The sequence below is a fragment of the Antechinus flavipes genome, chromosome 2 (assembly GCF_016432865.1).
Source record: "Antechinus flavipes isolate AdamAnt ecotype Samford, QLD, Australia chromosome 2, AdamAnt_v2, whole genome shotgun sequence".
Lineage (NCBI taxonomy): Eukaryota > Metazoa > Chordata > Mammalia > Dasyuromorphia > Dasyuridae > Antechinus > Antechinus flavipes.
The window spans coordinates 608,293,389-608,318,175 of record NC_067399.1 but is presented as its reverse complement, the minus strand read 5'-3'; the positions used below and the strand labels follow the sequence as shown (position 1 = coordinate 608,318,175).

Here is a 24,787-nt window from a genome sequence, read left to right as displayed (position 1 = left end):
ATCACAAGTTGCTGTCCTAAAGATCAGAAAAGTTTCTGCTCTTTATCCAATACTCAGTAGTTTTAGGCAGGCTGCTACCCTCTGAACTCATATACCATTCCCTCCTCAGTACAAGTTCTCCCTCCATAAGTCTGCTCAGGATTAAGTCTGTCCCTCTGTCTGAACAACTGTGGGCCTCAATTAAATCCTCATGGCTAAAGAGATCCTTTCCCCAATGTCCTGAGTGTTTCATGTCTCTCTGTAGATCTAGAATGGAAAAAGGAATTCACTGGGAATTTCCCTTGGATTTCCTGATTAAAAATGATAATCTACTTAGATCTTTCTTGGAGTAGTTATGAAGAGGAATGATGGCCTATATTGCTTTTTCCTACTCCATCATCTTTCCCTGAGACAACTTATAACCCACCAAAAATAAATGTCTATTTGACATTCTTAGATTTTAAAATTGCAAAGGCCCTTAGAGAATCTAATCCAGCAGTACTCAACATCTTTTGGTCATAGGACCCATTTATACTCTTAATATTATGGAGTTACCCAAAGAGTTATTTTCATGTTTCTATCTACCAGTATTTGTTTTATTTAGAAATTTAAAATAATAAACTTGTAAATATTTAATTTCTTTAAAAATAATAATAAACCCATTACAGATTAATATAAACATCAATGAAAACTAATTCTATTTTCCAAAACAAACATCAGTGAGAAATGTAGCAGTGTTTTACACATTTTTACAAGTCTTATGTCTGGCTTAATTTCTGTTGTTCAGTTGTCTTCAGTTGGGCCCAATTCTTTTATTACCTCATTTGGGTTTTCTGGGCAAAGATACTGGAATGGTTTGCTATTTGCCTTCTCCAGCTCATTTTACAGATGAGGAAATTGAGGCAAACAGGATGAAATAATTTGCCTAGAGTCACTAGTTAAGTATCTGAGTCTAGAGCTGAACTCAGAAAGACTGACTCTCTGTATTACGGTACTACTCAGCAGTCCATCTGGCTTAATAAGACAGCTAGATTCTCACATCTGCTTCAGCATTCAATTGACTGAGATAGGTAGTTTGGGCTGAAATTATATATAAAGAAAATCTGGCCTCATGGATATATTTTAAAGGGCAAATAATATTTTAGTATTAATATTAATATATGAATTGATCTTGAAGACCCCCCTGAAAGGATCGTAGGGACTCCCAAATCACACTTTTAAGAACCAATGAAACAGATGAATCCCTTTCTTTTACAGAAGAAGTTGAAACCAAGCAACCAAGCAATGTACAGGGGCATGTCCAAGGACATGTGCTAGAGAATGGCAGAACTAGAATTTTAACTCCAAGGTCTTTGGGGACAATAAATCTCAACTATCTCCCAAACACTTAACTACAAATTATTAATTTTAAAAAGTAATTAAATTACAGGTTTATTTATTTTTACTAAGAGAACTCCCAACTAAACTATATCACAAAGCATAAACTCCTCCAACTTAACAGTAATTAAGACTCTTAGTTACAGAGAATTTTCATCTCTCTTGGTGCTAAATTCTGGCAATTGGTTAATGGTATAGATTTTGAAGACCACTTTGCTACATCATTAACAAATCCCACATGACAGCAGCTATCATGTAATTGACTCACTCTTTGAATGGGAACAGAATGATTAACAGAGATATCAACTAATTTGCTAATTGCTATTACATTTTAGGGAATTAAAAAAACATGCTTAGGCAGACATAAAATGCCACAGCATTACATTATCTCCCGTTAAAGGGTACTATATAAATTTTTTTAAAATTTTATTTTATTTAATAATAACTTTACATTGACAGAATCCATGCCAGGGTAATTTTTTACAACATTATCCCTTGCACTCGCTTATGTTTCGATTTTTCCCCTCCCTCCCTCCACCCCCTCCCCAAGATGGCAAGCAGTCCTATACATGTTAAATATGTCACAATATATCCTAGATATAATATATGTGTGCAGATCCAAACAGTTCTCTTGTTGCACAGGGAGAATTGGATTCAGAAGGTAAAAATAACTCGGGAAGAAAATCAAAAATGCAAATAGTTCATATTCGTTTCCCAGTGTTCTTTCTTTGGGTGTAGCTGTTTCTGTCCATCATTTATCCATTGAAACTCAGGTCTCTTTGTCAAAGAAATCCACTTCCATCAGAATACATCCTCATACAATATTGTTGTCGAAATGTATAATAATCTCCTGGTTAGTACTATATAAATTAATCACCAACTTTAGTTGAGAGTATCAATTGGATGAAAATAATGAAAAATTAAAATAAATTAAATTATTGGAATTGTTAAAAAAAAAAAAAAAAGCACTCATATGTAAACTTGGTAACTTTAAAGTACCAGTAGTTTGAAAATAGTTAAAACAAAACAAAACCAAAAAACCCACACCATCCATGTTCCAACCAAATTATTAACATTATTTTAAAGCTAATTCTATTCAGGAAAATGTGAAGTGAATCAATTTATAATGCTGCTTAACTTTATATTTAGTATTTTATGACTTAGTTGGAGTATACAATTTTATTATTTTTCTAATATCTATTTCCTCTCAATATTATCAAAAAGTTAACTTTTCATTCCCTCCTCCAATATGACAATTATCTGCTGTATTTTTGAAGTTTGTTGATTAAATCATTAGCCGATTTTTCTTTTCTGGCATAACTTTAATGTCACTGGAATTAAATTTTAAAAATTGATTCACTTAATAGAAATTTGTTTTACACATATGGAACTAAACTTTTATTAAAATGTAATTACATTTGCAAAGGAATCCTTTTATATATCATAATACTATATATCTTTTTTTCAACATTATATTTAACGTTAGAAGTATATAACTGTTTTCAAAGTAAAATTATCAAATAAAAATTTGATTATGTGCATTAAGTTATAGTTACCATTTAACTGAGCACCAAATCAAGTACTTTTTTTTTTTTTACAATTGGAAAGGGCACAACTTTAGTGTAGTGTCTTAAAGGTATAAACTTCTTTTGTATTTAATATATGGTGCTTAGCAAAAGATTGGTCACTAGACAAACTCATGGGCCACAAAAAATAACTAAGGCATAACTAAGCAGAACCCACACTAATAAAAAAGTATTTTTGAAGTACTGAAGGTCAAATTTAAGATCAGAATGCTAACTTCTTCTATCTTTTGAAGCAGACTAAGAAAGATTAGCTATAACAAGGAATGAATGCTTGGGAGACACTGTAAAATGAAAATTACTTCAATCCTGTTTGCTTAGCCATCCTTTCTGTGAAGTCTGTAGCTAAGGTACTCATACAGTCATTTTACAGATGAGCATGGAGACTATAGGGAACCAGCCTCAGGATCAGAAAGACCTAGTAATAAGGATCAAGTCCTGTGGCTTCCTCCTGTCCCAGCCATGTCTAAGAGTAACTGTCTAAATCCCAGGTCACCTAGTGGCCTTCAATAGCAGAAGGAAGGTAAGGAGCATTTAAGCTCCCAGAGTGCATAAAGTCCTATGCTAAGTACTTCATAAATATTAATAACACTAGCTAATATTTCTATAGCTCCAACTATGTGACTGCACTATGTTAAGTGTTGTATAATGATTATTTCTGAGAGGGGCAGCCTAGAATCTAAATGATCTGAGTTCAGATCTGAGCTCTGATATTTAACTACCCGTGTGACCCTGGGCAAGTCACATAACTCTGCTTGCCTCAGTTTCTTAACCTGTAAAAATTACATGAAGAAGGGGATGACAAAACAGTCTAGTACTTTTTTCAAGAAAACCCAACATAGGGTCATGAAAAGTCAAATAACTGAAAAAAACAACGGAAAAAAATCCTATTTGATCCTCACAACTATCCCAAGAGGTACGTGCGCCTCCTCATTTTCAAATGAGAAAGCTAAGGCAAAGAGTTGTTAAGTGACTTGGCCAGGGTCACACAGCTCAGCATCTGAGGCTGCATATGAACTTGGCTCTCTCTCCATCTCTGGAGGTCTGCTCATCACATGTTCCCTAAATCCATGAAAGCCCAGATCCAAACCAACCCTCTCTCCTCCCAAACAATGGCAATATCTAACTTGGAATCTTCCATGATTTACACATTGATAGGGTGGGCAGTACTGACTCCAGGGAGACTGGCTTGCCCACTAAGTTCTACATACTTATCCTCTCCTATATATTGTTCTATTTGCACACATCCAATCTGTTCCAAGACCCTAGCTAGAGACCTATTTTACTTTCCCTTCTTTATCTATATTTGGATTTGCCTAGAACAGGGCATACATTAAATGCATAGTTAATTACTAAACTATCCCTTCAGATTTTAGCCCTTGCTACAGTTCTGAAGAAATGAACAAAGATCTTTGGTAGATGGTGATATCATAACATGAATATCAGCTGCATTTTCCATCTTTGAAGACAACTTCTGGTTGTATATAGCCACTTATTACTGAAACTTACTTCTCTCAGAAATTTTAAGGCAATATTGCACTCATTTTTCAATTTCAGATCAATCCCAGGATAATATTTGGATTATCTTCATGACTTTTTTTTAAGAGACCTCCTGAAGCTGCCACTCAGAAATGTGAAAGGAAAATTAAAGGAAAAAAAGATTCTCCTTTTTCAGCTACTGAATAAAAAGTTATATAAAATATAAGGAGAATGAGCCTACTTTTTCTGAAACCTAGCTCTACAGGAGAAGAAAAAACAAGATTCGGTTTTTAAAAACAACATCTTATTAAGTATTTCATTTTTCTCCCAAGTTTTAAAATTTTTTTTATTTAAATTCTGAGTTCCTAATTTTATTTCTCCTTTGTTCCCTCCCTGAGACTAAGCAATCAAATATAGATTTTATATATATATGTATGTATGTAAAACATTTCCATATCCGTCATTTCATACAAGAAGATTCAAAAGAAAAAAGGAAATGAAAAATAGCATGCTTCAGTCTATAGCCAATATCACTTCTTTCTCTAGAGACAGATAGTATGTTTCAAAAACAAGAATACAAGTGATTACTTTCCCATACATCTTGCTAACAAAATAGTCTCTATGTCAATTATTAGTATGAAGTTTGCAAGTTTGTCACAGAAACTTCCCAATAGAATCATGAAATCACAAGATTTGGAGCTAAAAGGGCCTTCAGAGAATCCCGAGTCTAACCCCTTCATTTCAGAGATGAGATAAATGATTCACAGAGAAGCTACCACTTGCCCAGAGTCACAAAGCTAGTGAAATCCAGGTTTCCCTGATTCTAAACCCAGCATACTTCATGCTCTAGGACTTTGGAAAAGCCATATGATTACCTTTTAATTCTTCATACCCCTTTTGGGTTTCAAAGACATCAGTCATTCCTGCTCCCTAGCCAGGGGTCCTCAAACTTTTTAAATAGGGGGCCAGGTCACTGTCCCTCAGACTGTTGGAGGGCCGGACTATAGTCAAAACAAAAATGGGCCTTTAAATAAAGAAACTTCATAGCCCTGGGTGAGGGGGATAATCGTCCTCAGCTGCTGCATCTGGCCTGCGGGCCATAGTTTTGAGGACCCCTGTGTCTAGACAGTTTCACTCAGTCCACCATGAAAACAAAATGATTATAATCTCATGTTTACAAAATGATTTCTGGTTTCAAGAAACAGTGGAAAAAAATAAATTGACCCTCTAGATCTAAATTCTTTGCTCCTTTCACTATATTATAAATACAAGTTTATGTGTGTTCATACACACACACCCTCTCCAACTCTGGAATTCTCTTCCTGAGACCTCAGCTATGTTAATTAGTGAGTGGCTAAATGGCCCCAACACCACAGTCCCTCCCTGTCACTGCACCTTCTCGTCAGAGACATACCCACTGTGCAAAAGAATACTTATATCCAAAGGGCTTCATTCAAGTTTCACTGATGCCCCAGCTATATTTTCCCACCCTACTCAGAAACTAGTAGTGTCCGAATACTATCCATCCTTCACTCCCCCAAATTCTGAAGCCATAATCAATACTGACATGGTTACTGGAAAGGGCATGTCAATCTCCTCCCTTAAGGTCCAAAAGATTTTTATTAAGCTCTTGCTATATGTAAGACTCTCAATTAAGAATAGAGAATATCAACCATTCTGGAGAGCAATCTGGAACTGTGCCCAAAGGGCTATCAAACTGTGCATTCCCTTTGATCCAGCAGTATTTCTATCGGGCTTATATCCCAAAGAGATATTAAAGAAGGGAACGGGACCCACATGTGCAAAAATATTTGTGGCAGCCCTGTTTGTAGTGACAAGAAACTGTAAACTGAGTGGTTGTCCATCAGTTGGAGAATGACTGAGTAAATTATGGTATATGAATGTTATGGAATATTATTTTTCTGTAAGAAATGACCAGCAGGATGATTTCAGAGAGGCTTGGAGAGACTTACATGAACTGATGCCGAGTGAAATGAACAGAAACATGAGATCATTGTACACAACAACAACAATAATATATGACGATCAATTTTGATGGACATGGCTCTCTTCAACAGTGAGGTAAATCAGGCCAATTCCAATAGATTTGGGATGGAGAGAGCCATCTGCATCCAGAGAGAAGACTGTGGGAACTGAATGTGCATCACATACCAGAATATTTTCATCTTTTTTGTTGTTTGCTTGGTTTTTTTTTTCTTTCTCATTTTTCTATTTTGATTTGATTTTTCTTGTACAACACAATAAATGTGGAAATATGTATAGAAGAATTGCACATGTTTAACTTACATTGGATAACTACTATCTAAGAAAAACAGAGTAGGGGAAGGAAAGGAAAAAAATTCAGGCCACAAGGTTTTGCAAGGGTGAATGTTGAAAATCTATACATGTATTTTGAAAATAAAAAGGCATTATTTAAAGAAAAAAGAAAAAAAAAGGGCAGAGGCTATGAAGAAAAAAACAAAACAGAACAAAAACCCTAGTCTTTGTTCTCTAGAAGCTTCCAGTAGAAAGGGGAAGAGGGGGTCAACAAGCAAAAATATTTATCCCCCAGGGGCCTCTCCAAATAACACCCCAGGCAGCTTCTACCGCACATCAAGGAAGGCCACCTCCATTTGAAAGTAAGCTCTTTCTGGACAATGCCTATCCCGTCTTTTGTGTTTGTAAGCCCATAACTTAGCAAAGGCCTAGGCACATAGTTTGGGCTAAATAAAGGCTTTTTCATTCACATAAGAGGTAGAAAAGGAGGATTGGAATATTAAACAAGAAACTTCCACTTTTTCTTATTAACAGTAATGTCTTATATAGTGTGAACTCAACCAAAATAGCCTCAACACAGCTAAGTAAAAGGAAATCCTTATGGTTTACTCATGGAACTGATTCTGAGGAATTGACTTAACTTCAATTCCAAAGCAGATTTAAAACAACAGGTTATCAGGAAAACTAGTAACTCTTAGTAAGTGGAAAAAAATAAGAAAGAAATTCTAATAGCCTGACATAGCAGAAAGAATAATTTAAAAAAGCAGTCTGGGACACTTCTTATAAAGGCAAGCAGAACTTAGTATATTAAAGTAAAGTAGAGTAAATAAATGATGTTCGTGTTCATGAGGACCTTGAATTTTTTTTTTTTTAATCCAGTATCACACAATTACTAAGCATCAAATGTCTGAGGGGCTGACGCTCTATCCACTATGTCACCTAGCTGTCCTCAACTCTGAATCTTACTAGAACTCCTCTTTATGTAGTACTTTGAAATTTATAAACTATTTTCTGTGCACTCAGTAATTAAATGAGGTAGGGCCTAATTGGGGTCACCAGCATTAAGTGAGTCTGTACCTATTGCTCTCTATAGAACTTTCCAGCAAGTTCAACAGCCATTATTATAACTGCAGCTATCCCACAACTAAGCCTTCAAAATGGCCTCAGAATGCACAAAGAAACATCATCAGCTAAGTGTTCCGAGATTGGACCATCTCAGGATGAATAGAATGATGTGCCTCAGAAACCTACACAAAGAATTATAACACCTAAAGGGAAAAGTTGTACTTATCACTTGAATCCTCCCAGAAGAGCTCCCTCTCCAAGACAGTAAGTAGGAAAATTATGCATTATCCTCATTTGCAGAGAAGGAAACAGGTTCTTCAAGGCATCTGGTTAGTGAGAAGTATAGAGGGCTTAAAGCACAAGTTTTCTAAATCTAGGTCTAGCAATCTTTTGATTTTAGTTACCCAAAGAAATTGTTAAATTATGGTCAGTATATTTTGCTCTGGAAGGTTAAGTAACAAAGATAGTAACAGAGTAGAAATGAAAAAGTCTTGTGTAAAGGGAAGAACCCTGGGCTGGCTAGGATACCTAAATATCTAGAAGTACAGTGCTTTCTGGGGTTCAGATAGCTCAAGTTTTACTATGTAATTTAAGACAATTTGGAATCACTTCTTGTTATGGGCCAGAACTCTTAACTTGAAACAAAGGATTCTTACAAGGTACTAAGTCAGTGGAATTGATAGAGACAATAGTTATCTAATTTAGGATGGTTCAGTATGATTGATTTAATCCTACAACAAATAATGGTTTCCTAATGATATAATGATTGGTTTATACTCAATGTGGGGCATATAAGCTGGGGGCCTCAGCCAGGATTCAGTCAGGGAGATTCAGAAGCCAGAGAAGGCAGGCGGGAGCTCAAGCTCTCAGAACCAAGGAGAGAGATAGGCTTCCAGAAAAACTAGCTAAGCCCCAAGTGAAGGAGACAATAAAGGATTTGGACTTGGAATTCCTGGCTACTCATGTGGTGATTACTAAACTGAAACAAAGATTGTCTCCAGAGATCCCAAGAAAACCTCAACAGAGAACATTACATTTTAGAGAGAATATTACAACTTCTAACCATAAAAAACTAATACTGGGTATGTTTCTAATAAATGTACTTGTGGTCACTAATAGGACCACATCCTATTGATAGCTAGAAATGTATCAATTACTAAGAGCTGCCACAGAAGATATTAAACAGGGAGGATTCTGCAATGTACAGATGGGAGTCGAGATGAATAAACTTTTGAAATGCCTTTCTATAACTGATAAAAGTAGATATCATTGATGAAAGGCAGCAAAAAATGTTCCTTAATAAATCAACATTTTAAGTACTTTAGAAAATTCAGTATAAATAATGTTTCCTTGTGACATCTACTTATCATCAAAAATATTATTTAATTTAGCAACATGTATATTGAAATTAAAGTATTAACTTTATTTCACAAGTTCAAAAAGGAATGAAACCTGATATGACTATCAAAGATATTTTTAAAAGAATAAGATGGACTTTATAATATTCAGTTGTGTTCACTTCATCCCCACATTCCCCCTTCAGAGTCTCCTGCATGTATGGATACTTATTCCTTATATGTGGACATGATCACTATCTATGCCTTTCTTCCCAGTCTGTTCAATTAACTAGCTAGGTATATTATTAAAGGTAAAGAGAGAAAGGTTATTTTGTCATGGAAAATATTTCATTAAATTCTTTTACTTCTTTATTATATCTTTTAAATACTTATTTCTGCCCCACAGAAAATTCTTTTGTTAGTATTTTAAAGCTGAAGTTAAGAACAAAATTTCCTCTGGAAGTGATCTTGTAAAAATCTGAAAACTTAGGAAAATTTTAGGAATTATGCAGAAGTACCTGTTTCTCTGTAGACAAAGTTTGCTGAACCCTGAATGGTTAATAGCCATTATCAACATTTTATAAGACATCCATTTGTCTATTTAAAATCTTGCCATATATTTTATTTTAATATATTTTAAGAAGTTAAATTCTGTATAGATGATTTCATTTTTACAATGCAGATAAAAATGTCTTGTAACCATAAAATCTTATATAAACGTAAGGTGGTATTACTAGAATTCAGGTTATTAAAATCTGAATGAAGATGCAGAATATAGTGGCTAATGAGCAAATGTGACAAAGTAATATTATGTGGATAAAGCAAAAGATCAGAAAACAATAACACCCCCATAAGATTTTAACCAAACAAACTAAAGACTAGCTATCAAAGAGAAATGGTTGATTAGAAAAAGAGATTTGTGAAGCTGATATGCAGATGAATATGTCTTTTTGGTTCTGACAGTCACATGATGTGAAATGTTCATGACACTAAACTGAACTATTCTTATGGACTTAAATTATATTCCAACTTGTATCATAATTATTTGTATAGTTATCTGTATAATCAGGAACTGGTTTTCATGTTTACAACCATATATGTATACAGCAGATGATTAACAAATGTTTGCTAAATTGAACTGAAAGGCAAATATGTATCCTCTGAAAAATTGTAGGTAAGCAGTTAAAAGTTTTTTTCCTACTAGAAATTTATAATGTTCCTATAAGCTTCAAAAGACTTAGTTTTTCAAAATCAGAAAAAGTTCTATGGGAAAATCAAGATCTACCATGTACTATTTTCAGGAGGAAATTTCAATGTTATATATTTAAAAGGTGCATAGCCAATGAAGAAGCATTTTAAAGTGAACACAATTAGACACAGTACTAACTGAATATACAAACAGTCTCAGTCTTCAAGGAGTGAACATGATAAGAGAATATGAAAATAATGTATATACAAGACATATAGAGTGTAAAAGGAAGGACAAATCATAAGAAAGGCCAGGAAGAGAACAGGATTAGCAAAAAGAATTGGAGCTGAGTCCTGATGAAGGTAGGAAGCTAAGCATTTTAAGCATAGGAAACAATCAGCAAAAAAAGCACAGAGAGCTGGAAGGTGGATTGTCATATCTGAGAAGGAGCAAATAGGCCAGCATTCCTGGATTGTTAAATGTGTATAGGAAAGTCAAGTCTAAGAAGATCGAAAAGATGTAAAGGAGCCATGCTGGACAGGGCTAAAGAAGCTCTTTTGAGTGGGAGAGGGGACATCGCTAAGAACTCTATTTTATGATCACTTTGACAACTGAATAGAGAATCTAGGAGTGAAGGCAAGAGGTGAAGAGGGCCTGACGTCGCTTCTGACCTGGCTGCACTATTCTGGGATGTCTTTCTGATGGCAGAGGAAGCCCATTACTGGGAATATTTCATCATCCTTCAAGTTCCACCTCTCCACAGCATTCTCTTAACTCTCTGACTAAAGGGAAAAGCCAGGCAGGCCCACAGCTTCACTTAGGGAGGGAGCTCACAGATCCTCACATCCTGTCCTTTCCCTGGGATCTCCTGCTGTCTTCTCCAATTAGAGAGAAAGCTTCTTGAAGGCAAGGACCACTTTTCTTTTTTCACAATTTTATCTCTAGAACATAGCAAACTGCCTGGCACATAGCAAGACACTTAATAAATGTGTACTGACTGACTCACTGAAGTAGGGTGGTGGTCATGGGAATGGAAAACAAAGTGTATATAACCATATGCTGTGAAGGTGATAAATAAGATCTGAAAGCACTTGATACTGGAATGGGCTCAAGAGAGAGATTAGCACTAGATATATAGATATAAGAAGTAGCTAGCTGCAGAGAGGGATGATAACCACATACATAACCTAATTTATGAATAGCTAAGGGATAAGATCTGTAATTAACACTTTTAATTTCTTTAAATATGCCATTTTAAATGTAGCAATTAGTGATTACTAGTGATTACGTAGAAATCCTGTAGAGACGAATTTTTTTTTAAAGATACCTTTTAAGAAGGAAAAAAATTAAGTAGAAATTAATGGTACATTCTGTTTTATTCAGTTAATTGGACATACTAAAAATCTACTATTTGGTTTGAAGACCACCTTCCAGTCATGGTCATCATCATCTACTACAGTGGCAATTTGCACTAATTTATAGCCATAGTACCCATAGTTAAATAGATAAATATAATAAATCTTATCAATAAAATCTTATGAATCCAAAATGATGATGCCAAATTAAATTAGACAGAAATTTGGAACTAGCAAAGGTCTTAGAAATCCATCCTAGTTAACTTAGCCTATAACTAAGTCAATATTAATTTATCAAGCCTCCTGACCCCAATTCCAATATTCTTTTGCAATAATCATTTATGAGGAATTATTTAATTACATTGTCACATAATTCCAAGAAAAATGAATAACACTATATTCTAATTCCATATTATGAAATATTTTAAAATTTCAAAACAAATTATAAACAAAGCAAAACTATTTGAAATTCCAAAAAATTAACATAATTCTAGGCCAACATACCATGAATATGACTATAAAAATAAGAGTGAATTAAATAAACATTTTATTTCAGATTTTTGGCCTATGATATATGCATTAATGCATGTTCACTTACCGTAACATTTCTAATGGATTTGTTTCGTGAACCTGATTGCCACACTTTGGGCAGTCATTGCTATCTTCAAAGTGTTGGACTATGCAAGTCTTACAAACTAGGAAAAAGAAAAAGAGCAATTAGATAACCTTACATTAACAACATTACACTATTGTTCAGATGATGTTAAGTGACATTTAAAGAATGTAAGTTCTTTTTGAATAAGGATATTTTTCATTCTTTGTATATGTATTTCCAGAACCTAAAGTATCTGGTACATAGTAGGTATCTAATAAGTGCTTGTTGATTTATTGATTAAACACTGCAAGTAACCTGTGACAGTAGAATATATGATTTATTACCCTTTAAAATAAAGAAATAAAGAAGAAATCCAAACTTTATTAACATGAAATGCTATTGCTACTGTATAAAAATATAGTTACATATATCACAAACACAAATTTTGAGGTATATTTACAAAAAGAAAAGAATCTACATACATTATATGTAATTAATAACTCAGAGTTTGAACAAAAGGAAAATATATTTCTCTGGTTTCAAAGCCACAACATCCAAGACAGACAATACTGGTACACTTAAACTACAACCAAGCAAAACAATCAATATTCATTTACTAAGCACTTAACATATGCCCAGCACTGTGTGAAACACTAGCAATACAAAGACAACAAAAGCAACTCTTTATCAAGAAATATTCAGAAGGCAGCTTGGAAAAGGGAAAAGGCAGAGGCAGTTGAAAACATTAGATTGGGAATAACCTTCAAGGAAAAGAAGATAAGGGTTCTGGGAGGTACAGAGAAGGAGCCTGTTTTCCAGTAAAAGTACCCGAGATGAAATGCTCATCAGAGATTTAGAGTTGGGAGGGAGGTTACAAATACAACCAGACAAGATTCAAATCCAGATCCTCTAGCTCGAAATCCCTCACAACTCCCACTGGTTCCTGTGTGTGAGAGACAACAGAGGCCTGTCTGGCTGGACTACAGAAGGATGAAGGAGGTAACATGTCTATACTAGTGGACTCAGGCTGCAAACGGAGTCTACATTTTCTCTAGTGGCAACCCAAGGCCAGCTGAGCTTCTGGATGAGCGTTCTGACTTTCCTACTGCAGAAATGGGGCTCTGGGAGCTGCAGCGGATGGACTGGACTGAAGAGGAGACCAAAGAGGGAGCTAATTTAAGAGTCCTGACAAGAAATGACCAGAAGCTGCACTAGGAACTGGCTCTATGAATCCAGAGGAGAGATGCTGTAGAGAGAGAAGCTTGGCACCGACTGCACATATTGGATGGCAAGTCAATGTGAAGTGACTGAACTTGAGAACAGGAGAAACTGTCAAGTTTGGAAAGATAAGGGCTTGGGAAGAAATGTGGTCGCCACACTAATATCTATTTAGCCCCTTACGGTTTGCAAAGGTCTCTCTCTATAGAAGTTATCTCATTCAATCCCAGCGAGGAAGGTGCCCTGATGCTTTGACAATTCACAGTTAATATTTCTGCTGTAACTGTACTTGAATGACGGTAATATAAGAAGTATAATGGAGATCATTCTCTATATTCCCTCTAATGCATAAATGAATTCCAATGGTTCCAAGAGAAATCACAACTGAAACAAGTTGGCAGGGCCTTTTTCCCTGAATGAGGCACGTCAGTGGCTTCAGGTACCTTCTTTGATCTTTATCAAGCTTGGTTCTCTTCCAGGCTAAGTAAGACCAAGCCAACATCAAGGCAGCTTGTTCTGTTCTTGAGCCCAGTGTCTGTGCTGCAATCGAGAACAACTTTCTTCTCAAAATTACAGAACTGTATATTTATTGTCCTCTTGGGATCCATGTGACTCTCCCATCTTTCTTACACTGTAAGCAGTTTGCATAGCATCTGACACCTATGTTTGGCTACCTATTGTCATGTAAAGTCTGCTCACAAAGTAAAATTGCACATGCAATCCTCCATTTGACCAACACTCCAGTCATATAACTTTTCTACTCAGAAATCTCAAGGGGCTCCTCACTGCTGACCTAACAATAACAACTCCTTTATATCACATTCAAGGTTTACAAAATTAATCTACATACATAATCTCATTCAAGCTTCAATAGAATCCTCTGAGATAGGTAAAAAATGAGTATTTTAAACCCCATATAGAGACAAACTGAGACACAGAGATGTCACAGGCCTACTAAAAGTCAGATTCAGATCTCACTAATGCCACGTCCAACTTTTTATCCACTGCTAGAACACATACTCCTGATCCAGGTATTCAAGGCTCTGCACATTCAGGCTCCAGTATGCCATTGCAGGATCACTTGTGGCACATGCCCCATCTCCCTTCCTACCGCTTTCATTATCCTTCGTGGCTGGAATACATGCACTACACCTATTCTGTTAAATATCCCTATTTTCTTCAAAGACCAATTCAGACACAGCCTTTCCCCTCCATCCTCTTCATCTGCAAATGTCTCCCAAGACTTTGGCCCTCTCCATTTAACCCCATCTCACTCTCCTTTCTATCACAATTGTCACACCTGCCATTTCTCCTTTTTAATATAGGTTCCCTGAGAACAAGATCTATACCATACTTCTCTGAATTCACACCATCCAGCATTTTGTCTCCACATTAAGCACTTAATGGTATAAATGTTGAGCAGCTTATCATTTGTCAGTAATACATTTCTTCTCTTGGTACATTTGCTTTGAAAAAAATTCTGGAACTGCTACATGACCAAGTTACAAGTATTTTTAACTCATTTGTTCAATCACTTCACCTTTTATCTGAAAGAACACATCTTGATTATGCTTTTGCTTCTTAAAGATTTATCAAACCCTAACTAGTTCCAACCTAATTCTTATACATGGTAAGAACTGGCTCAATTTGGGGACACAGTTAGCAAAACAACTAAATCATTTACTGAAAGATGACATGTATTTACAATATCAACATCTATTATTTTCTATTGAGATGAATGTCTTAGTGGCATGAGGCACAGACATAGGCATGAAGAGATCTGGATTCAGAAAGTTTGGGAAAGAAGCTCACAAAATACTCATGGTCCTAAAGCAAGGGGGAGAAGGGAGGGAGTGTTACTGTTTCTCTCTGGCACAATCATCCTTGTTATGTGTAAGGAGCTCTGGGCCCAAAGAACTGTGATAACCAAGAGAAGAGTTAAGCAACTGCAATTCTACCTGGCCCTATTTGGAAAAGGTGATAGTTATTGGGAGGTTATCAACTGGCCCTCCAACCCAGACTATCCAGAAATTACAAAGGAATTGTACTCTCTGGAGTACTGACTTTGTTTAGGCTTCTAAGATTGAACCCTCCTTCCTAGTCCTTAGTCTATTCAAAGGCATCCCTAGATTCTCTTTAAATTGTGAGTTTGTTAAAGCTAAAATTTCTCTCCTCTGTTCTATGATTAAAAGAATTCAAGAAGGGGGATCTTGGGCAGTGGAAAGCTTCCATTAAGGGAGAGAATACCAGCTACACTGAGTCAGAACAGAAAATTTAAAAACAAGAGAAACCTGTGACATAACTGAAAAAGGTCAGTGTTTGTTGCTGAGATCTACCAATGGTGATCAAGGGTCAGCCACCTTTGTCTCCCCCTGAGCAGCAGCACTGTGACTTCTGAAGGCCTGGGAGATCTTCCCCAGCCAAGTGGGTCCAGGCAGGGTAGACCATGCAAAAGCTGGCAGCCTCCACTCCCAGTGGTAGAGCAAAGAGAGGGTTTGGCTATTCTGGGGAATGTGCCACGAGAGAGCCCATAACTGGCACATTCTCGGCATCTCACAGGAAAGTCCATGAAAAATGGGGGGTCTGGGGTAAATTCCAAGATCCTGTGATCTAAGGAGCACTGCTTAAGGATCTGGTCCACTATCTTGGTCAGCCAAAGAGTGGTGTGGTCAAAGATCACATAGCTAGCAGAACTTTGAAACATGTGAAATAAAAGTGGAAATAGTGTTTAAGTGTTCTTCTTAATCTAGGGTCTCTGAACTTTAAAAAAAAGTTTGATTAACTACATTTCAATATCAATTAATTTTTTATTTTATACATTCAACAACATTTTAAAAAGAAGTTCACGGTCTTCACCAAAATGCCAAAATGGTCCAGGACAAATTCTAAAAGGGTAAAGACCCCTATTCTAGAAGATATGTTAAGAGAAGTTATAAGAGGAGCACTCGTAGCAACTATGCAGGAGTAAAGTAGAAAATCCCATTAAACTAATTCCATTAAACATTTTACAAAATATAAGAGTTGGGAAAAAAACTTGGAAAATCATCCATTGTAACCCTTGTGATTAAAGAAACTGAGGCTAAAAGATCCTGGGTCACAGAGGCAGTTAATTTAGCACAGTCAACATTCATATTTGGATCTTCTGACTCCATATGTACTTTACTATGCATTATCTGCAAAAACAGATAGGACAAAAGTCTCTGGATGCATAATATGGTCATTATTAGAAAACATGATTGTTAAATATAATTTCCATTGAGGGAATTTTTAATTATATATAATTCCCATTATAATTATAAAATAACATTAAAAATTATAAACTCAAAAAGGATAAATCTCAACACAAATTCCAAAGAGAGGCTTTCTCCTAACCTTTGCGGGGGCAGTAGTTGCAGTAACCTGAGAACATGGCATAAAAACTTGGCCAGAGACACAAGTTCATGAAATCTTATAGTAACCTCTTCACATCTTGCCAAAATGAGGCAAATATCCTTGGTGCAAGACCTGAAAGATTACAGTACAGTGTCAAGGTAATACAATAAAGCTTATATAAATAATAACTCAGGGGGAAAGAGAGAAGACATACATTCATCACTGGAAAAGAGACAGACCTGGAAGATCAAGTTTCTTCCTGTACATCTTTAAGACAATATATGCAATATATTAAATAGCACTTTCTGGAGTTAAAGAATGGGGTACTGAAAAAGTTGAAAGACATGATAATATAGATAGGTTTTCTAGAGAAGGCTTGTTAAAAAAAAAAAAAAAAAAAACCTATTGTGGTGTTAAATGTGACCAATAGCAAGTCAGAATCTTAAGAAACATTCTGAAGAAAAAAAAATTGAGACAAATGTTATAAAATGCACCAGAAAAGGCAAGAGGCTGAGTAGGGGAAAGCAAGCAAAGATTAATGGGTCAGGAAAAGTCTCAGAGGTCAAAGCAAGCAGAGAAAAGAAAGAATACCAAGTTAATCTACAATTACAGGGACAAGGCTAGTTAACCTTTGACTTCTTTTATCCTTCTCATTCATAGGAGATCCTTGGCCTCAGAGGCTTTCAAAAGGCACACTGAACCTAAGCAAGTTCAATTGCTCTTGACTGAAGAAGAGGCAGAAGTGATGAAATTACTGGGTCCTATGATAGGATACTGTGAATGGGAAGCTGACTTATTTTGTTATTGACATTTATTTCTTTAGTAGAGAGATTTATTTCTTAGTAGAAAGAAGGAACAAATGTCAGGAACTTGAGAAACTTGAATAGAATTAGGCATATTATCCTCTAGAATAAAATTCAAGGTCTTCCTAAATTGAATTATATAGGATCTTTGGTGAACTCTTCCTATATTAACACAAGAATAATTGGTTGAATAGTTTTATATTTTAAAAGACCTCAATCTCCTTTCTTTTGATAAAGTATTTATTATCTTTGCTTTTCTCTGCTTCAGTAGAATACTCTTCAAATGATTGTGCTTGGAGTTTTAAAAATAGGTTTACTTCTTCTCTTGAGATATTCTGTCCATGCCATCCAAATGAGCATTTGCAAAATTTTTTGTTATATACTGTATCTCATACCTTTCCTCAAACCTCTGACAGTTCAAACATTCCTAACTGAAGTAATAAAGGCAGCTACAGAATTTTCAGCCCATGATAGTGGAGAGAAGACTAGATTTAGAGACCAGAGACCCTGATTCAAAGCACATCATTAAATGAGTACAGAGCTAAGCCAATTAATCTCTGCAAACCTCAAAACATGAAAAATGGAGATATTTAACAAACCTAGTATATTAATGCTATTATTTCCTTTTATTATCTTTGTATTCAGTTTTCAATATCAAGATGCTTTTGTTATGATCTATTTTTTTCAACTTTTTTCAAGTTCCCTTCCTAAATGAAGCATAAGTTCACAAAATTAAAAAGTGTACTACAAACACATATGATCAACATTCTTTTAATGTTATGATTACCAAAAATAAGAAGATAACTCAATCTGGTTTAAACAAACCTATGGTCATTATTTTTTCTAGGAAGCTCACTAAAAGAAATCCTATAATCATTTACACAAATGGATATTTCTCTGATGTAATGATTTAAACACAACACTGTATCAATAATGACTTCAAATGTAACATGATACATTATATGGGTATGAGAAGAAATTCAACTTTCTATCTCAATTAATGCAAATACAGAACAAGATGAACAATTCACCTGAGAGAGAAGGCAGGTTCAAATGTCATGACTATTCCCAGACAAGAGTGCTGGCTACAGATTCAACAAAGAGGCAGACCCTAGAAACCCAACCGAGTTTGCCCCTGTACACAAAAGGAGATGACTTCAGGCCCTAAATTATCAGAAGTTATGGGTTACCCTTGTTCACAACTAGATACTCCATGTATGCCTCATTACCATAATACTTTAGGCCTGAGCCCATTTCCCCCATGAATACTGTGTACTGCTCTTGGCATTGTTTTATATGAATTGCTCTTACTGTACTATCTGAGTAAAGGCCTTTGCTAAAAGCTAATTAAGTCTACTGGATGATAGTTATTGGGAAACCATTCACTAACCAAGGTTGTTCATGAGCTAAAGCAGTAGTAGCAGCTAGCTATAGGGGAAATCAAACCTCAGGAAACCCACATCTCAAATTTCAATGCAAATTGTAGGATTAGCTATAGAAGGGACATTATACATGTATGCTGTATAGAATCACAGAGTAGGGAGGATTATGTTACCAGGAATCCTCAAACTACAGCCGCGGGCCAGATGCAGCAGCTGAGGACATTTATCCCCCTCACCCAGGGCTATGAAGTTTCTTTATTTAAAGGCCCACAAAACAAAGTTTTTGTTTTTACTATAGTCCGGCCCTCCAACAGTCTGTGGGACAGTGAACTGGCCCCCTATTTAAAAAGTTTGAGGACCCGTGTTAGACAATCTAGTCCAATCTAAATGAAAACAAGAATCCCTTCAGCAACCTATCTAAAGAGTAGTTAAATAATCCAGGATTTATTTAAAGACCTTTGGGAAGGAGGAACCCACTACCTCCTGAGGAAGCTTATTCTGCTTCTCAACAATGAGAAGAATGAGGAAAAACAAAAAGTCCTTCAGCAATCCAAAACCATCAGTATCCCAAATTCTAGATCAATCACCCCCTGGATCCAGCCCATGAGCAGAGCCAAAGGCATAAATGAAAGAGAAAATCCCTTGCTAGGTTGATTCCATCTTGTCCCTACCTCTCCAGTCTCTGACTTACTCTGCCCTGCACTTTCACTGTGCCCACCAGCCTCAATTCTACACATGTTCCTTCTGATTAGCCCTCTCAATCCGTTAATATTTACTAAGCTTACTATGGGCCTGTGGCATCTAGATGGGCACAGTGGATGGAACGCTGGGCTTGGAATCAGGAACTCATTTTCATGATACACACTAGCCGTGTGACCCTAGACAAGTCACTTAATCCTGTTTGTCTCAGTTTTCTCATCTGTAAAATGAGTTGGAAAGAAATGAAAGAAAAGAAAAAGAAAAGAAAATGACCAGCCACTCCAGGAAAGAAAATGACCAGCCACTCCAGGATCTTTTATCAATCTTTACCCTGAATGGGACCTGAAGACCCATGAAGATAACTGAAAAACAAATGAACAACTGCGTGTCAAGCACTGAACAGAACACACGAGGCATACAAAGAAGTAACAGATGGTCCTGCCCTCAAGGAGCTCAGCTCACAATTTAATGAGAAAACAACAAAGATATACAAACTATGGAGAATAAATAGGAAGTCATTAAGAGAGGAAAACTTGGGAAAGGCTTCCTGTTAAAAGAAGGGAGGAAGCCAGAAGGCAGAGATGATGAAGAGAATGAGACAGCCAGGGAAAACGTTGGAGATGAGGAGTGTCTTGTGTGTGGAACAGTAAGGCCCTGTCATTGAACTGGAGAGTACAAGGCAGTTAGGTATGAGGAAGCTGGGAAGATGCGGAACAGTCTCTGAGATAAAGGGCTTTGAAGGCCAAAAAAAAAAAGATTTGTATTTGATGCTAGAGGTAACAACGAATCAGGCCCATCAATGGCTGGACAGAGGAGAGAGCCACCTGAGGCGGGCAGACTGCCCAGCAGACCATTGCAAACTCTGGCTATGAGATCAGGTTGGGCACTGAGGCATAACCCACAGGCCTTGGCTACCACTGGGTGCAGAATGAGGAGGTGAACACGACACTCTGAGGAGCTGCAAGGACGGCATTGATTGTTCTCCACAATCATGATAAAAATAAGAGATAGGAAAGGTGCGAGGGGGAGGAGGGGAGGAAGAAGGCAACAGATCTGGTTTTGCACAGCTGAGATCTGAAAGTAAAACTGGGGTATAAGAGAGGAGGTCAGAGAGCTACCAAAGGCTGGGCAGAGTTGGGAACAGACAGCACAGAGATGGAAAAACAAATCCCTGCCATAAAGCCATGCGATTCCCCAAGGGGACAAGAGAATACTTGGGACGCTGACAGGAGGAAGGCAGGATTGACCTGAGTCTGGCCAAGGAGAGGAAAAACCAGCCCTGAGTCAGAGAAGAGAAGCCGTGAACTAGAGAACCGGGCAGACTGGGACCACCATGCCAATGTCTGCCGAGCTCAGGCAGGATTCTGAGAGAAGGCCGTCTGATGTGGCAGCAAGGTGGTCACTTTTAACCTGAGAACAAGGGAATAAGGTTGGGAGCCAGATTAGAGAGGGTTAAAAGTGAAAGGACAAAAAACACTCTTTCAAGGAGTTTGGCCACAAAGGGCAAAGGACATATGGGAGGCCATTTAGTGGATGGAGAAGGAGGAATCTAACATTAAAGTTTTTTGAGAATGGGAAAGACCTGGGCAAGTTTGTTTAGAGAAGGGATGGATCCAGTAAGAGACTGAAGAGACTGTGCTGATGAAAGAGGGGGCAATCTGCTGGAGACAGGACAGAGCAGGGTTGCTTGAATAGGTCAAGGATAAGAAATAAGTCCATCTCATCACATTAGAAAGCAGAGGAAATAGACAAAAAGAACTATTGGTGACATGGGACTAGGAGGAGGAGTCCAGAGTAAATGGTAAAAATCTTTTCTGTAAAATATGAGGCATGAAGTTCTTAGTTGAGAAGTAGAGGAAGGAGCCATGAAAAGTTTAATAAGGGATGAAGGTCTGAAAGAGCTACTGTACAGAGTGGGATAATTAATAAGCGAATTAAAGCAGAATAGCCTACCTAGCAAAAGTGAGGGGCCAGGTCACATAAATTTATGATGAACCTAATCAGAATTGTTCCATGATTTTCTCCACCTTTGTTTAGCAGCACATGTGAAAGAGTGAATGAATGGTTGGCAGGAAATAACTGGCAAAATGATAAGGATCAAAAGGACAATGTTGGTTGTTTTCCATAATTCTCAAAGAGGACCATGACATCACTGTGTCAAGTCAAGTTACGGTATGTCCAACTGTGGCTGATCAGACCAATACGAGCTCAAAATGCTTTGCCATGGGTCAAACAGAGAAAGTCCTATGAATATCTGGGGCAGACTCTTAACTTTGTCATTCTGCATTTCTTCTGGGCTAATTCAATTGTGCTTTGCTTGTGGAGCCCAGCACCTTCTCTGATGAGGACCACACTGGAAAGTCTTGTGCCAGTATGTCCCATGTCATACAATCAATTCTAAAATTCTTAAGAGATTCCTTCAGAGTATCTTTGTATCACTTTTTCTGACTACTACTTGAACACTTGCCATTTTTAAGTTCTCCATAAAATACTCTTTTTGACAAGCGTACATTTGGCATTTGAACATTGTGGTCAGTCCAATGGAGTTGTGCTCTCTGCAGTAGAGTTGGAATGTCGGCAGTTGAGTTTAAGAAAGGACCTCAGTGTTTGATACCTTATCTTGCCAGGTGATCTTCAGCATTTTCCTCAGACAACTCAAATGGTGACAAGGAATAACTGGCAAAATGATAAAGGGCTCAAGGAAGAGTATGGAGGTGAATTGATTCCCCAAGCAATCACGATGGGGAAAAGAGAATGACCAGTGTAAGGGAGATGGCGTGGGAAGTATTAAGCATTGGTGGTCAGGCTCCAGACAAAGTGCAGGGATTTGTAAGGAAATATAAAAGGAGAGATGAGAAGTCAAGAGGCAAATGGTCAGTGAAAGGGATTTCAGAATTTCTGACATGGAAGTGGGACACTAGCATGTGGCTGAGATGTGGTGGAGTATCTCATGGAAAGTGAGTCCCTCAATTGGGTGATGAAGATAAATAGTATCAATCCTAGTCTAGTCTCACCTCCATCTCATCGTCTTGCCTCTTTATTATAATTATAGAGGTCACCTTTACATTCTTCTCTACCCTCAAATTCATTCAAATGGTAATTATTAAACATAGAAACCAAAGATAGAATGCCCTCTAAGGAGCAGAAAGACCAAGGCTACTTTACTTTGGCTGGAATTTTAGTAAAGTGCATGAACACGGAGATCAGGAAACATGTTGTAGCCAAAATCAGGAAACATGTTGTAGCCAAAATTAAAAGTATTTACATTTTCTTTCTTTCTTTTTTTTGCTGAGGCAATTGGGGTTAAGTGACTTGCCCAAGGTCTTGCGACTTTCCCACTTGCCCACAAAGGTAGGAACTATTAAGTATCTGAAGCCAGCTTTGAATCAGGTCCTCCTGACTTCAGGGCTGGTGCTCTATCCAGTTTGTCACCTAGATGCCCCAGTATTTACATTTTCAAAAGAGAAATTTGTATTTAATCTCATAGTTAGTAGAGGGTCAATGAAACTAAGGGAGGAAGGTAATGGTAAGGCCTATGAATATGAGTATTAATTCAGTAACGCTGTAAATGTGGAACAGGATCTTGAAAGAACCCAGACTAGACTGGTTGTAGTGTGACAGGTTGAGGTAAAATCAACAACTAAATGATGGGAGAAGATCTGGGGGAGGAGATGGGGGAAAGGAGGGGAAAAACCGGAACAAAAGGTTTGGCAATTGTCAATGCTATAGAATTACCCATGTATATAACTTCTAAATAAAAAGCTATAATAAAAAAAAATAAATGATGGGAGAAGAATGAGAATAAAGAATTGAAGATAACCTACTAGGGGGCTATACTTAAGTAGCTGGAAGAATGACAACCAAAATAAAGTAGTTAAGAGAAAGGATGAGTTTAGAAAAGAAGATATGTTCCATTTTAGACATGTGGAGTTTGGAGATTCAGTTGGAGAGTCCAAAAGACAGATGACAGGAGATATGTGACAGAAGCTCTAGAGAGGGAAAGGACTGAATTTGGTAGACATTTGCATAGAGACATTACTTCAATTCATGGTTATTCCTAGAATAGACTACCTCTGGTAGTAGTGGATGCCACACTCCTCCTTACTCAGAAAGCCACCATTCATAAAATTCATACTAACCAAGTGTGCAGTATATGAAATGTTTCATACTAATAATCCCAAGGGGAGAGAGAGGAATATTTTTTCATCTCTTCTTTGAAAACAAGGTTAGCCATTATAATTAAATGCTATACAATTTGGGTTTTTTGTTCTTTCCATTTACATTGTTAGAATCATTCTGTGTTGTATATGTATTGTGTTCATATAAATCTTTCCTTGATTTTCTACATTGTTCATTTTCATCCTTATTGTTCAGCAATTTCATTCACGTACAATTTGAAAAACCATTCCTTAATCAATAGACATGTACTTTATTTTCAATTCTTTACTATCATATAAAGAGCTGTATTTTGGTATATTTTAGTTTATTACATTGTATTATTATATTTAGTGTAGCTTTAACTTCCCTGGGCAAATGTCTAGCAGGGAGATATCTAAGTCAAAAGAAAGAGGACATTTGGCCAGGGATTGTTTTTTTGAGGGAAAGGGGATATCATTCAAAATTGTTTCCAGAATGGTTCTACCAATTTAAAGCTCCATCAATAATACAGTGTGGATATTTTTTCAAAATTGCTTCAGCACTGACTAATTGCATCTTTTATCATCTTTCCCATTTCCCTGGATGTGAAATGCACTGTCAAATTTGTTTTGATTTGTCTTTCTCTTATTATAACAAGCTTGGAGCAGTCTTTCACTTGGCTGCTAATAATTTAACATTTTTCTTTTGAGAATTGTCTGACCACTTACTATTACTGATGATATCTTAATTAATACATCTAGTGGCCTGTTCTTAGTCCTCATCCTCCTTGATCCCACTGAAAGCTTTTCACTCCTGACAACTCTTCCCTCCCAGATACTTTCTCTTAGTATTGTTGACACTGCTTTGGTTCTTGTACCTCTCTGACCATCTCTTCTAGTATCCTTGGTTTAGTCATGATCTACATACTATGCCTTTTTCA

At 36.7% G+C, this 24,787-nt stretch overlaps 1 protein-coding gene across 5 annotated transcripts in view; it reads right to left on the bottom strand.

Annotated features, from left to right (window-relative positions):
- PCGF5 (polycomb group ring finger 5) overlaps nucleotides 1–24,787 on the bottom strand; it is a 151,220-nt gene that overhangs the window by 46,922 nt on the left and 79,511 nt on the right. For all 5 annotated transcript variants that reach the window (XM_051981630.1, XM_051981627.1, XM_051981626.1 and 2 more), the window contains one exon: nucleotides 12,240–12,336. In XM_051981630.1, the coding sequence (XP_051837590.1) occupies nucleotides 12,240–12,336 (97 nt within the window). The remainder of the gene's footprint in view (nucleotides 1–12,239; nucleotides 12,337–24,787) is intronic.